Source organism: Canis lupus, chromosome 9 (assembly GCF_003254725.2).
Source record: "Canis lupus dingo isolate Sandy chromosome 9, ASM325472v2, whole genome shotgun sequence".
NCBI classification, from domain to species: Eukaryota; Metazoa; Chordata; class Mammalia; order Carnivora; family Canidae; genus Canis; species Canis lupus.
The window spans coordinates 52,756,975-52,772,868 of record NC_064251.1 but is presented as its reverse complement, the minus strand read 5'-3'; the positions used below and the strand labels follow the sequence as shown (position 1 = coordinate 52,772,868).

Genomic DNA, 15,894 nt, shown 5'->3' with positions numbered 1-15,894 from the left:
ACCCACTGCCATCTGTGTTTACCCTGGTAGAAGACGTCCACACATGGCTGGTCGGCATTGATGACTTTCAGGATTTTGGGGTAAGCCGGGAGGATCCTGATGATGTTCCTGTGATACTCCAGCAGTTTCTGTGCTGTCTCCAGCTCTGAGATGCCCCCCGGCACCACCAGCCGGTTCTGAATTTCAGATTCGGGGGGCCAGTCAAAGGTGGTGTGATAAATCTCTGCAAGGGGGAGACGTACAGGGTTAGACTCACCCACCCAGGGGTTGCCAAGGCCAGCACTGCATCTGGCCGGTGTGAAATCCACAGCCTGTGTGAATCCTAGGCATATTCATTCACCCCAAACTGTGCAGGATACACTTTGGTCTGGTGCTGCTCCTATGTCTCTATTAACAATAACAAAAGGATGAGGGGGTGCCTGGGTGGCTCTGTCAGTTGAGCAACCAACTCTTGCTTTCCACTCAGGTTGTGATCTCAGGGTCATGGCATCAGGCCTTGCGTTGGGCCCTGAGCTCAGCAGAGTCTGCTCAGGATTCTTTCTCCCTCTGCCCCTCCCACTTGTGCTCTCTTTCTCTCTCTCTCAAATAAATAAATCCTATAATAATAATAATAATAATAATAATAATAATAATAATAGTAACAAACAGATGAGGATTTTTGGCACCAGGAAGCGTGGCTGTGGCTCCTGAGTGCTCACCCCCCCGGGCATCCTGCACACGCTTGTCCTCATGGCAATCAGATCACAAGGTAGATCTCACCCACGTACAGGAAAGAAAACTGAGTCTTGGCAACGTTGGGCAGCTCATCCCACATCACACAGATGGAAAGGGGTGAGGCCAGGGTCTATGAACCCTGGTCTGTCTGCTGCCAAAGCCTCAGGCCAGAGGTCAAGGGCTCCGGGCCCCTGCTGAACTGCCTGGTCTTTGGGAGCTGAAACCCATCTCCACACTAACAGGGCTCCTCCTTTCAGCCGCTGGGGCCTCAACTCCTGCTCTGCTGGGGTTCATCATATCCCAAGTGACCTCCCGCTCCGAGTCCAGCCTGCAGCATCTGAGCCTGTGCTCGCCTACGCGGCCCCCATGTGGCCCTCTGCTGGTGCCCCGAGTGGAGAAGGGCTCCATAGATGGTGGTTGGGACTGCTCCTTGGATAATCATCAATCACAGATCGCCTCTGAAACTCCATGGAGCAGGGGTAGAGGTGGAGATGTCATACCTCCTGTTTGAGGGTCGATTCTCTTCCCCAGGTTTCTCTCAATCAGGACAGTGTCTGGAGCGCTCAGAGCAACTGGATGGAGAAGGACAACAGCACAACTGACATGTCAGGTAGCAGGTCCCAAACATTTGGATCTCATGGGCCAATAGCTTGTCTTATGTCTCTCTTGCTGGGTAACAACACTAACACAACACCCACCCCCACCCCTGAGAATCCCTCCGAGAGATCTTCAGTCTCAGGACAGCAGACAGCCCACACTTGAACATCTCATCTAACAATTTTCACTGTAATGCTCTTGTGCAGAATGTTCTTGCCATATTTTGGATTATTTCCTAAAGAGAGTTTCTCAGAAATGGGATTCCTGCAACAAGGAACCACCAGGGCCAAAGCAAAACCCCCTTTCTCTAAGAGCAATCCCTGAAGGCCTTTAGCTTTGTGAAAAATTCAACTGTGCTGTCCTCCTCTTTCCTGCTGGGTCTTGGATGGTATGGGGCTGAGAGTGGGCACCGGGAACCAGCAACACAGAGCAGGGTCCTCACTCCTGGGGTCTGGGGACTGCAGCTCTGGTGGGAGGGCCCTTCGCAAGCTACTCACTGACATGTCTGGGGGTGATCCCGATGGTCTGGATCATCAGGGCCTGCTCCCGAGTTGCAGGGATGCCATCCAGAATCCAGCCCTAGACAGAGAATTTGGAAAGGTGCTTATCTACATTTATTTTTTAGATTCTTTTTTTTTTGGAATTCTAAAAGGAGCAATATAGCTTTATAGAAAAACTAGAACTTTAAGGACAAAAAAAGTAAATGTTTCTGACAGCCACATCAGAACTTAACAAGTATATTCCTATTGTTACATCCCCTTCTGAGTCTTATATTTATGACTAGAATCACGACATACATATTTTATGTCCTGATTTTTTCCATCACACATTATGGCTACCAAAACACTTTCTCATATCGGCACGCCTCTGCATTGCCATTGTTTTCAGTGTCTATACAATGTCCTACCAGTGAGCATGCCACAGTCACTTAGCCACACCCCATGATGGAACATTTCAACTGCTAATAATTCTTGTGATCATAAATAATGCTGTGATTAACAGTTATGTGCATATGGCTTTTTCCATCTCGTGGATTATTTCATAAAGAGAGTTTCTTGGATGGGGGATCCTGGGAGGAGGAACCAATTGAGTCAAAACAAAACCCTACTCTCTTAAGAAGAGGCACCAAAACTTGGAGCTTTAAGAGACCTGGGCTTGGGGTGCCTGGGTGGTTCAGTTGGTTAAGCTTCTGCCTTAGACTCAGGTCATGATCCCAGGGTCCTGGGATCGAGTCCCACATCAGCTCCATGTTCAGTGGGGAATCTGCTTCTCCCTCTCCCTCTGCCCCTCCCCCCACTTGTGTGCTCTCTCTTGCTCCCAAGTAAAATCTTTTAAAATAATAGTTTAAAAAATTTTTAAAAATTTGTTCTTCCAAGTAGGCAGCAAAAATATTTTGCAAGTTCAAACTAGAAATTCTGCCAAGCAAGTTCAAAATTAGAAATTCTGCTAAAATTTTGGAATGACATTAAATGTATCAATGTATGAAGAACTGACACTTTCACAACATCAGTATCTTCCCTTCCCATTTGTGTAAGTTGATTTTTTTTTTATATCCCTCAGCAAAGTTCACATCAAACAATTTCTAAAGTCCTTTCAAGTCCCAGGAGTCTGGAGTTACACACACACACTTTTTAATGGTTTATATTTGATGTCCAGATTATTAGGTAAAGTGAGCTCTGGAAGGTGAAATAAAGCAGCTGTTTCAGGCCTTCCCTCTGCTGCAAGGCAGTTGGGTGACCATCCCAGAAGCTGCAGTTTCTGACACTGGTTCCCTCACCATAGACCTTTCCCTGGAGTCATTGGGAGAACTTGGTTGCTTTAAGGTCAGACAATGGACCTATAGGGATGAACTCAGATTCAAGCTCATTTAAAACCCGGAACATCTAATTTATAGAACACCTGTATTCCTAAAAAAGGAACTAACCAGAAAAGGGCCTGCATTTCTTCAATATTAAAATATTTAGGTTCCAACGTCCTCCACTGACAGTTAAAAAAAAAAAAAGACTAAACAAATTTACAGAGTAAAGAGTGTTGGAAAAATCAGGCATGCTTTCATTAATTTCTTAAATTATGCAGGAAAACGCGCAGCCTACGGAACCTTGGTTTCTAGAACTAATGAAGCAAAAGTGCAAAAAAAATTCTTAACAGCCTTTTGCTCCCTCAAGTCCTTGTTATAGCCAGCCTAGAGCTGGGCTGTTGCTCTTAAGAAGAGCAAACACCTACAGATGTGCTCACCACCAGAGGAGCTGGGAGGCAAGGCATCTGAGAGCTCCCGCTCGCAGCTCTGGAAGCCCAACCAAAATTTTCTGAACTTTAGCTATGTTCAGACCCCCTTATTTTTTCTCTATTTGGAGGGAGGGGCTGGGAGCTCACCAATTGCTTCTTCTAGTATAGGGACTAGGGATTATTTCGAGTTCCTTTTTTGAAGCTGAAAGAAGGTTGGAACTCCATCTCCACTCAGCACCAAGAAAAGACCTCTGCTTTTAATATTGCATTAAGGAGCAATCATTATAATCTTGCCCATAAATTGCAGCTGTATCAGTATGTGGTCCAAAGCTTTTAGAACTATTCAGGGGAACAGCTCCCACCGACTTCTCGCTGGAGAAAGCGGGCCTTCCAATTACACAGGAAAAGTGCAGCAAAATGAGGAACATCTCCCTAATTAGCCTAGCCCCACTGGTGCGTCATTCTGGTGTGGATGTGAAATTTTCAAAAGAGGCAAGGGAGGGGGTGTTCTGAAGTGAATCCCAGGCCACTGGCTCTCCAGGGTTGCTCTTTCAGACTCAAGGGGATGTATGATCACCCAGGCAGTAAGGTCCCTAAGGGACCCCTTAGGGCAGCACTCATGCCCCATTAGTACAGCCTCCTGCTTGGTGGGAAAGGCAGCCATGGAGACCCCTCATCTCCACATGGGCCCAAGCCAGTTCTCCTGGGAAGGGAGGGTAGTAACCAAGGCCACTGCAGCAGGCAGCATAGGTCCTGGGGCATCCTTAAGGTGGAGGTACCAGGCTTTGTGCTCGGAAAAGATCCTCCTTCCCAGAACTCTTGCATTTACAGAGGTGCTGTGCAACTACCCTGTGCAACTACCCAGTGGCAGAATGGACGGCTCTTTCCAGGGGAAACGACAGTGTTGGTTGGGAGCAAGTTAATGGCTGCAAAATCTGCCAAAGCAAGGAGTCATAAATCAGTAAATAGCACCCAGCCAGTGCCATGATGGGACACTCGTTAGGTTCATGGGTCTGACTACCAGGAGTGGCTGGATGCGGAGGTATCAGTCAATCCCTAATTAGAATACATTATCCATCTTCCTGACACTTCAGTGAAATGTCTATTCCACTCTGGAGCCGTAGCTTTGTTCAGAGCAAGTTAATTGATATTCTGATGCCTTCGCTCGCCATACCCCCGTGGCTTGGTTCTGTTTTATCACACATCAAAAAGGCCGTATGCTCAGGGCACTCCACGCACCAGGGCAGAGCTGGAGTTCTGCACAGCTGCGAGGGGTACGGGATCACAGGAGGGACAAGCACCGAGCAGATGTCACAGATGAAAAAAAGGGAAAGAACGCAGCCAGCCAGCCTAGGGAACTTGGCGAGGCCCAGAAGAGCACGGCCCGACGCGGAGCGGGCTGTCCTGCTCTGTGTGAACACTGGCCTTTCCTGCCCTCCTGACTATTATTAAAGCACAATTAGCAGCTTCACGCAGTAAAACTCTTGCCCTCTGGGTCCTCTGCCTTTCTGATGCATTGCTCCTGGTCTCCTCCCCTCTCTTCTGAAGACCAGAGTAGGGGGTGCTTCCCCTGGGATGCCCCTTCCCTGGTTCCCAGCTCCAACTGCAGATGCGGGAAGCTCCACAGCAGACGTTCCCTGGAGCTGAATGCTGATTGCTCACAGTCCTGAGGGGGTGATCTGAGGCTGAAGATTTGGACTTGGTGAATCAGATCCACTCAGCTCAAGTCTGAACCAGGGGAAGTATCATGAGACGCACCCAGACCCACCAGCCATCTCTCTTCTTTCTAATGAAGTGCTCTGTGATTTCCCAACATATAAAAGAAAGGAAAAAAGAAGAGAGAGATTACCAGCCAGAAAGAAATGCAACTGAAAAGGTCGATTTGGCAAACTGATGTGTTGTAAAGGTGATCTGTGAGAACAAGGAGGCTCTTTTTATACCCAAAAGTTGACATCAGATTGCCCCAGTATCAGTTCCTTTGGCTTATACAAGCCCTGGACACCGTAGCCTACCATATAATCTTAGGATGCCTTCGTATCCAACTCATCTGAAAGATGACCTACAAGAATTTTTATTTCAAAGTTTAACTAACCTCAAACAATATGTAACACCTGCTGGGATTCCTGACCACACTCAAGTATATGAGTATAGCAGAATCCTTAGGATGGAAGCACCAGGCTTAGCGCTCAAAAAAGATCATCCTTCCCAGAGCTCTTGCATTTATAGAGGTGCTATGCAACTACCCAGTTGCAGAATGGACTCTACTTTCAAGGAGAAACTGCAGTTTTGGTTGAGAGGAAGTTAATGGCTGTAAATTCTGGCAAGGCAAGAAGTCATAAATCAGTAAATAGGATCGGGCCAGGGCCATGATGGGAAGGGGCTGTTTCTTAACTTGCTCCTACGCACGGGCTCTGCCACCAACAGGGTGTGCCCTGGGCTCTACTTGGCCTTCTGCGCACACCCTGGCAGTAACGCACATGCTCAGAACAGGCTGAGCACGCTGAGTGACTCCTCTCAAAAACCAACTGTGCTGAGCCCCACTCTTGCTCATCAGCGACACAAGTGTGGCACTCCATACACACATGCAGATCCAGGACAGTCGGTATTCCTAGGTTTGCAGGTTAAAAGCCTAGCAAGCTTTTAACTGTTAAAATTTGGCACACATAGATAGGAATGTTCCCGAATAGCTAAAAATATACAGATATATTTTCAAGTCAAATTCACGTTAAATGTCATTGGTGCCCCCCCGAAACTGCTCTGCAGAGGAAAACCCAGTCTGAAGACCACCCTGTTCTGTCCACAGATGGACCAATCCTGTCCCATCTCCAAGGCTGGGATGACACCAAGATAGCCCCCTGCGGAGACAACACACTTCCTGGGGTAATGTCTCATTCTCAGGTTCAGACACAGTGGCTCTGGTTGGAAATGAATGACGTGGGGAATCCAACAACATTCCTCCCTAACATTTCATAGCATGTCTGTGGTGTGCTCCCACCTCTTCAGAAATAGGACTTGCCCTTTAGGGTGTCAGATTATCTGCTGGTGAAAAGCAGGGGCTTTGGAATCCGCTGTGCCATCACCAATTGGGTAACTTCCAACTGGTCACCTCAAAGCCTCTGGCCTTGTTCTCCTTACCTGAAAAGTAGGGCAATAACCACAGTCTAGCCCATACCTGTTGGGGTATTTAAATAAGAACCCTAAGTCAGGGGCACCTGGGTGGCTCAGTGGTTGAGCATCAGGCTCAGGGCGTGATCCTGGGGTCCTAGGATCAAGTCCCATATCAGACTCCCTGCAGGAAGCCTGCTTCTCCCTCTGCCTATGTTTCTGCCTCTCCCTTTGTGTCTCTCATGAATAAATAAATATTTTTTTTTAAAAAAAGGACCCTACGGAAACACCCACAAAACAAGCAACAAAGAAGAGAAAGATGAACTAGGCTCTTTTTCTCTACCTACTTGCAAGAAGGAATCCTATTTAAGTTTATAGAACTTTTAAAAAATATTTTTATAGGTTTTATTTACTTATTTATTTGGAAGAGAGAGAGAGTGGGCACATGAGAGCTCGAGTCAGGGAAAAGGCAGAGGGAGAGAGAAAGAATCTCAAGCAGACTCCCCACTGAGCATGGAACCTCATGTGAGGTTCAATCTCATGACCCAGAGATTACGACCTAAGCCTAAATCAAGAGTCAGATGCTCAACTGACAGCCACCCAAGCGTTCCTTTCTTAAAGATTTTATTGTTAAGTAATCTCTACACCCAACGTGGCGCTTGAACCCATGACCCCAAGATCAAGAGTTGCACGCTCCACTGACCAAGCCAGCAGGGCAGCCCAAGTTTGTAGAACTTAATATAAAGGATTCATTTAGAAAGGCAGTCTCTTGGAAAGAGGAATAACTGGCATTCCAGATAGGAACTGAGGAGAGCTTTCCAATTAAAGAGGACTTGGAGAAGACAAGTTTGGATTAGAACGAGGGGGGTCTGGTGAGTGGCCTCAGCTACAGTGGACCTGCTCCAGAGTGCTCAGGGCCATTTGCCATTGCCTGGGCAGCTTGCTCCTCTGGAAATGGGCAGGAGCCACAGGGGCCAGTCAGAGTTCAGCAGGTGGGTAAACAGTCATCATGTTGTTACAGCTGGGTAAGATCCATCCATTCATTCACACACACACCCATCTATCTGGATATTAATTCGTTGGGGTGTTTATCCACCACCCTGTGTGGTACACTGTGCTTCCATATTAACAGGTCAGTGCCTGCACCTGGGGGGTGAACTGTCACCCACCGCCCCAAGTCTGCCTCGCTCAGCTCCTTTCTACCTGGCCCCTTGACCTGGGCAAGGTGCTGAATGTTCTCTGTGAACCAAGAGGAATGGACCAGGTGACTTATAAGCAAGGAACTGTTAAGATTCATGGCCTACCCAATACATTTCAAGAGTGACTGGCACATTATTAATAATCATGCAGGAGAAACAGGCAACAATAGGATGAGCGACAGGCCTGCCTCTGATGCTCTTCAAACACTGTGACATCATTTCCTTCCCACTATGCAGCTTGCTTCTCCTACACAATGCTTCCCTGAAATCAGGGAAAGAAGGGGGGACCCCCTTGGGGCAGCAGGAACAGTCTGAGGGAGGGGCTGACAAGGAGCCTAGTCTGATCGACAATTAAAACGACCCCTCGCTGAGGAATTCCCAAGTACGGCCCACGGGCCAAGTGCTGCATCCGAGTTTGGGGACCGATGCTGGCTGAGCACCTGGCCTCGTCCTCAGAGGCCACAGTGTCCCCCGTCCACAGACCCCAAGTGGCTCCTCAGACCTCACTCCTCCCTCCCTGTGTCAGGTCCACTGAGCCAGGCACAGGCCCAAACCAAGGCAGCCAGCCCTCGTTCCTGTCTCCCCTCAAACTGGAGCTCTCCCCTCACCCTGGGGCCCCCACGCTGCCCATCCTGGCCCCGGGCAGGGAAAGCACTGGCCATAGATGGCACTGTGGCTGGGTGCAAATCTTGGCTGTAACCAATGACCCCACCCCGAGTCTCACTGCCTTTGTCTGTGCAGTGGGAACAGTAAGACCACCCACGAGAAAATCACTGAAATGACTGCATGAGGTCATTGATAACAAGCGTGATGGTCAAATACCTGGCCCCAAGGAGGTGCTTCACACACACACACACACACACACACACACCCACTACTTTCTCTCTCCTACCAGCAATCGGGATGTTAGGGCAGCCACATTTCCACAAGACTTAGAAAGGCAGAATCCACGAGAGGAATGACTTTACGAAGCTGTGACGCCAGGTCCCAAAAGGCAGGCAGTGCCCTGTGCAACAATGGGCCACACCTCCACAAAGAGCAGCTGTCCCTCCAGATTCCCACCCCATTCCCAGTGGGTGCAGCCTCCTCTGTCCTTCTGTCCCCCATGTATTGGGTCACTTCCTCGAGAAAGCACCCTCCCACCCTTACTTATTCCTTCTCTCCCAGTCAACAGGGCCTTCTCCCTCGGCCCACTGCCCTACGGACATCACCAGGAGGCTGGGACCACTGCTCACATCTTCCTCTCATCTCTGGCCACAATCTTCTACTTCCAGAGATTAGACCCCCTTCAGCCACTCCAGGAAAAGCCCAACCTAACCAACTGGTGCAAGGGAAAATGTGAGAACATCTTTTATGTCTACAGAGAATGAGAATTTTCACCAGGCTCAATAGTAGTGAATGCCCCCAAGTCTCAGTAAATACAAGGCATACCACAGAAACACATACTTGCTCTTGTATTCTAATATTCTGATGTACAGTTAATGTTATAGGTAGTCTGTTAATAATCAAAGTTGGAGGTAGTGAATATGTTACAGATTATAGCTAAAAACCACCCATGTGACTTTCCACATGTCTTTCAAATCCTACTGACTGATGCTATTAAGCCAGATGGGGACCCCGGGACCCCCACCCACCAGCTGTGTGACTACTTGCTGTCTGCAAAACAGGCATAGCAGCGAGTGCCTGCCCTTGCTGGCGTTTGGGGCTGGGCGCGACAATGCACATGAACAGCTAGCACCGTGTCTGGCAGGTGAGGGTGCCAGGGAAGTGGAGGTGCTCAGCGTGTGTTCCAGCCTCCGGCACACAGCATGCTGCTCATAGTGGGCAGCTCCCTGAGGAACCAAGCAGTTAAGAGCTTAGGAATGAGGGCATAAAGAGCTGCCAGCATCTCCTCTACCCCCCTGGCCAGAATTTCCAGCTCTCAGGAAGCAGGTCTCTGTTCCACCTCTGAACGGGCGCTCCACCCACCCCAGGCAACATGCTGGTGGCTCCAAGTTCAGCCCTGTTTCCAGCGTCACCAGGCCTCTCAATACTCTCTGCCGGTTCCAAAGTTATGGCTGCTCAAACATCAGCCTCAGTGCTGCATTCCATCACCTGGTTTTCCTCCCGACTACAGCGAGACGGATCGTCATATGCACCTGCCACCCACAGAGCACCCGGTGCTGCTGCTCTGTGTGCACACAGCTGGGCCCCACAGGCCCCACATCATACCAACCGGCCAACCAACCAGCCACGGCCTCAGGCGAGGGGCCAGAAACACCCTCAGATGAGGGATCCCTGAGGGTGTACTCACCAGCTCCCTCCGAGCCCTGCCTCACCGTGATGCATGCCTTAAGTTTGCTGAGTGGAGGCCAGACCGCCCCTCCAACGCCCTGCAATCCTAACTGTGTCTGTGTTAGAGGAACACACAGCCCCGGGCCTCCGCAGAGCTGTTGATCAATAAAACCATGCTCCTCAGAGGATGTGCATGACATCCATAAACCTGAGAGTGTCAAAACAATGGTAAGAAAATCCTGTGTTCCTCCCGTCAGAGGATGAAAGGTGGGTGATGAATGCCAGCCCGATGGCGCCGCGAAGAGAAGTAAAACAAACAGCTGGTGGTTCTGCGGCCCAGACTCAAGCTCCTTGGCTCTGCCAGCATTTCCACTATAAATACTGACTCCCGTTACAGGCAGGGAAGTATAAATCTGTGCCTAAAAAGGGGAGAAACGAAAAGACTCCAGAAACCTGCCAAGTGCATTTTAAACTTCAGGTTCTGGTTGAAAACCTGTCGTAATATTCCCTCCTCTCTCACCAAATAACCGAGAGCCTTCAGTACAGTAAATGAGCTAAAAAAAAAAAAAAAAAAAGGTCATCCTGGCAACACAAAGTATCATTTTGCATTTTGTGTGCAGTGCACATCCCCCACCCCACCCAGTGCTGGACCCTCTTGCAGCAAGTGCCACAGACCTTCTCCTTGACTGAGAACTTGAGTGTGGTCAGCATTTGCCAGACTGAAGTCTGGCTTCTGATTATGACACTCTTTCTTTAGCCCAGGGAGGGAGATGATGTGCAGCCAGATACTTTGAATGTGATGGACTTCTGGAAGGTCTGTTTTCCTTTAGGTAATGCACACCCACTTTTGGATCCACAGGGAAGGTTTCTGACACTGCAACCTCCTTTGCAGCCAGAGGGAGGATGGTAGCATAGGCCCTCCACCTGCAGCATTGACCCCCCCCCCACCTGCAGCACTGATCCCCCACCTGCAGGAATGACCCTCCATCTATAGCACTCAGTCCCCCACCTGCAGCACTGACCTCCCACCTGCAGCACTGACACCCACCCCCACCTGCAGCACTCAGCCCCCAACCTGTAGCACTAAGCCACATGCCCATGAAAGGGGGCACTGCTTCCCTTGTTCCGGTTCATCCCCAACATGACTGCAAATGCGTCTTGGCACACAGTAGGTGCCCATAAGTCTTAGTTGACACCTTCATGGGACAGTTGTGTGGCTCCCATCAGAAAATGCCTCAGAGCTTGGCACCAGGTCTGGAACCTACCATGTGCCCCTAAGTGCTGGCAGTCATTTGTATCTTTATCTTGATGGACTGATTCTGCTGCCTGTGCTCGGACATTGTTTTTTATTCCTCTTGCCTCCTACTACAGCAAGACCACAGGCCTGGTGAGTTGGGGGGCAAGGTGATATTTTTTGAGCTCACTGATGCCGATGCCTGTTTACATCCTATGTGGCTAACCACACATCTTGGCGGACAGGTTCTGGTTTCCACTCCAGGCATTTGGTGGGGGTCTAGGAAGACCTAACTGACTGCTGGAGATTGGCAGAGCTGGCAAGAACTCAGAGACCTGGGTGCAGACAGGGGTGGTGCCCCCTCAGGTTCCCCTTGGGCGGGGCTCTAAGCATCGTGGTTTGGGATGCTGGGACACAGAACACGGTTGAGGAGAGCACTGATAGCCAGCTGAGCACCAAGGGGACCAGTTCCTGCCTCGCTCACAGAGATCCCTGCCCAACAACCCAAAGAAGCCCTCAAGGGGAGTGGGCTCTGTGTGCTTGGCTTCTGCTTGGCCTCATGCTCTGCCACCTACCGAGCTCGTCCTCACCTCCAGACCGCTAGAACTCCATCCCAAGTGGAAGCTCATAGAATCAAAGAAACACCAAGGCACATGGACAGAAGTAGAGACAGACTCCAGCTGCTTTTTAAATTTCATTGGTTTGTTCCCTTGGGCCCTACATTTAAAAGGCTGCTAATTCTCATCCATGTGGGCTGTGTGGACGCTACAGAACTCACTCGAGTAATGACTCCGATGGCATGCTGTGCCAGCGGGTCATGCACTGACCCCAGAAGTACACGGGACTCCACTGCCCATACACAGTCTGTTTTCACCCGCTCAACTTACATGGGAAAGTGTCTTCACCCTGCCTAAGTGGACCTCAGAGCCAGGTGCAGTGCTGTGCACTTGCTTGTATGATCTCATTAAATAGGGAAAGCCAGCCAGCCCCATGGACCCTGGAGTGCACGCAGCCTGCCTGCGGCTACATGGAGCCCCACACAGAGATGTGCCAAGGCCTGGGAAGCTCTTACCACTGGGTCCCTGCTGTCTTCTTCCTAGCTGCTGCCCACCAGCCCAGACATGCCAGGGACATCTCTGGCTGGCAGAGGTGGACACGAGCCATCTGCGGAGCCTATAAATCATATCTCTGATACACAGGGGCCTCTGCCTTTTCCTGGGTGATAAACTCCCACTGTCTGACAGGCCATGGTAATTGAGTACAAGGCTTTCCTTCTCCACCACACAGCTGGGGTACAAAGGTGACCATACATCAAACATTTCTTCTTTTTCTCTTAGCTGGATATTTTCTGGCCCATGACATTCCAACTTAGTCTGGTTCTGGTGACACAAAAGTGCCTTTGTCAAAGGGCCCGGCATGACAGGACAGAGACCCCGGCCAAACCTGGGCCTGGAAGAACCTCAGTGGGGCAGTGGCCACAGTGCCCTGCTGTCCCGGCTGCTGGTCCTCTGACTTTAGTGAAGTCTCTTCTTCCATCTGGGCCTCAGTTTCTCCTTCTGTAAAAGGTTTTAGGTAGGATGATTTCTAAAGATGATATTAAAAAAAAACTGATGTGGGATCCCTGGGTGGCGCAGCGGTTTGGCGCCTGCCTTTGGCCCAGGGCGCGATCCTGGAGACCCGGGATCGAATCCCACATCGGGCTTCCGGTGCATGGAGCCTGCTTCTCCCTCTGCCTATGTCTCTGCCTCTCTCTCTTTCTCTCTCTGTGACTATCATAAATAAAAATAAAAAATTAAAAAAAAAAACTGATGTAAGATGAGTTAGAATTCCTTCACAAGGCACGGTCACTTTTACGATATGCCTTCATTTAATATTTTAAAACCCAGTGTCTGGGTGGCTGGTCCTTGTTACAGTTGATTAAAGAGATGATGAGAGAGGACACAGGAAGTCTTGGCACAAGGCACCATGATCAAATTGGAAGACGGTTCGCAAAACCTTAAACCCTGGGGTCTCAGGGCACAAAGGCTATCCTTGAACCTGTCAAGCTGTGGGGGACTGAGACCAAAGGGGGACCTTGAAAGCACTGACAATGGAAAACAATTTTAAGATTGGGATGTTTGGGTGGGTCAGTGGCTGAGCATCTGCCTTTGGCCCGGGGTGTGATCCTGGAGTCCCGGGATCAAGTCCCACATCAGGCTTCCTGCATGGGGTCTGCTTCTCCCTCTGCCTGTGTCTCTGCCTCTCTCCCTCTCTCTCTCTCTCTCTCTCTGTCTCTGTCTCTCATGAATAAATAAAATCTTTTAAAAATAAATAAAATTAACAAAACATTTTAAAAAAAGAAAACAATTTAACAATTTTAAGATGTGATGAGGAAAGTCACTAAATAGGTCTCCACAGGTTACATAAAGCCATGCCAGGGCAACAATCAAAATATCTTCCCCAGAGAAGTCTTAGGACAAACATGCTTCTGTTGTCGAAACCATAGTTAGGATGTTTGGACTCGATTGCATAGTCACATTATATTTTAAGCACCTTCTCCTCCTTGGGCCAATAATGAGTGAGGACAGGATTTCATCGCCCTGGTGGTATCATCTGGGGAATCATCAAAATGGGGAATCATCAAAATGGTGTTCTCTCATTCATAAATGTCATAAATATTTCCCGAGCCTGGCATCTATGCCAGGCACCACGTGAAGAGCTGGGGGTCCTACACTGATTGGGACAGATGGGATCCCTCCTCCCACACTGTCACTGTGAGGGTCCAGAGGAACAGGAGAACAAGAGGTCACGAAGACGTGTAACAGGGCACCCAGCCACCCTGCGGCTCAGCGAGCTCAGAGGCCTCCTTGAGGGAGTGACTCTATCCTGGGACTAAGGAATGAGGAGCAACTGCCCCGCTGTGGAATGGGGATCTCAGGCAGTGAGAAGAGAATGTGTGTATCAGTTTTCTATTGCTGTGTAACAAATTCACAGTGTTTGTAGCTTAAATAGCACATTTATTAGCTCAGTTTCTGTGGAGTAGAAGTCTGAGCACTTATCTGGGTTCTCTGCCGAGGGTTCTCTGCTGAGGTCTCAGAGGACAGCAACCAAGGGGGCAGGGTGCGGGCTGCATTCTTATCTGGAGGCTTGACAGAGGAGGGAATCTGCTTCCTTGTTCATTCAGGCTGTTGGCAGAAGCCCCTTCTGTGCTGCTGCATGACTGAGGGCTCTGGTTTCTCGCTGGCTGGAGGCTGCACACTCGGGCCTCTCCCATATGGCAGCTTACTTGTCACGCCAGTAAGGAGACTCTCTCTCCAGTCCACTCAATGTCTGGAGTCTAGGTAGTGTAACATCACCATAGGAGTGACCTGTCCTCACCTCTGCCCTCTTCTGTTGGTTCTGTGCTCACTTGGGGAGAGAGGCAGACACAAAGTGTGGGCACCAGGGGTGGAAAACCACTGTGAGTCCTTCCCCTGCAGTGTGCAGAGGTCCTGAGAGGCACCTCACAGGTGACACCAGAGCAGGTATGAAGGGCAGTGGGCACAAGGAGACAGAGGGATGGTGCTGGGCAGCAGGCAGGCCCAGGCCTCCAGAGCTTTAAGGATGGACACCAAGAAGGGTGGGAAACATTGAAGTTTCTTGGCAGTGGAGGGCACTGTTATATTTGTTTGAAAAACACAAACACTTCTGTAGGCATAAAATATAAACATTTTTCTGAGAGGTATTCTTACAAGGGAGTGTTAACATTAGTTGCCTCCTGGAAGGGGGCAGGTGGCTGGGGAGGCAGGAGGGTGAGGGGTATTGGGCACCTCTTGAACGCTGAACCATATGAATGTATTGTGGTCAAGAAATAAAGTCATTCATTTTATTTTAAGCAGTTCCCAAGGTGGCAATAGGAAGAAGGGGCCAGCAAGAAAGCAGGGTGGCTGCAAGGATGGATCAGGGCTGGAGGAAGGAAATGGACCTCAGTAATCCAAACTGTGAGAGCAAATGTGACTCCAGAGAAGTAAGACTTAGCATCTCTCTAACATTAGAGCCTTTTCCTTTCTAATTTCCTGAACTCACCGCCGCCTCACTTCTTAGCTTCCCTCTGCCCTTAGAGACGTGGTCTGGAGAGCTTTTGGACTTCAAGACCTTGGCTGTCCCTAAAGAAAGGCCATGGGTCTCTGACAGGTAGAGAACACCTCCTTTTCATCATCCCAATACAAAGCGCTAATTTCTCTTTCTCTAACACATTTGATGGTCACTTCAAAGAAATTCTTCAAAGAGATTGCATTAGACCAAAAAAAAAAAAAAAAAAGGAAAAGAGAAGAAAAAAACCTCTGACATTAACTACAGAATCCTGATGGGTTATGATTGCATTACTTTTCCCTGAACGCTATTCCCTGCTTCCTTTTTGTGCTCTAAATTACCAATTCTAGTCCCTGTGTAGCTAAATAATAATAATTACCATATAAATGAATATGCATATGTGTCATTTTTCTCCCTAAAAGCAAGAAAGCCTGTTTATTTTGGATGAGGGTTTGTTTTGTTTCTGAACAACCAAAGCACATAATTAGGAACCTC

The 15,894-nt window shown here is 49.2% G+C and overlaps 1 protein-coding gene across 9 annotated transcripts in view; it reads right to left on the bottom strand.

Annotated features, from left to right (window-relative positions):
- The window catches only part of AK8 (adenylate kinase 8), a 127,504-nt gene that overhangs the window by 80,603 nt on the left and 31,007 nt on the right, over nucleotides 1-15,894 (bottom strand). For all 9 annotated transcript variants that reach the window (XM_025475611.3, XM_049114945.1, XM_049114946.1 and 6 more), the window contains 3 exons: nucleotides 1,809-1,890; nucleotides 1,215-1,286; nucleotides 23-223 (listed from right to left, as the gene is read on the bottom strand). In XM_025475611.3, coding sequence (XP_025331396.1) covers nucleotides 23-223; nucleotides 1,215-1,286; nucleotides 1,809-1,890 — 355 coding nt within the window. The remainder of the gene's footprint in view (nucleotides 1-22; nucleotides 224-1,214; nucleotides 1,287-1,808; nucleotides 1,891-15,894) is intronic.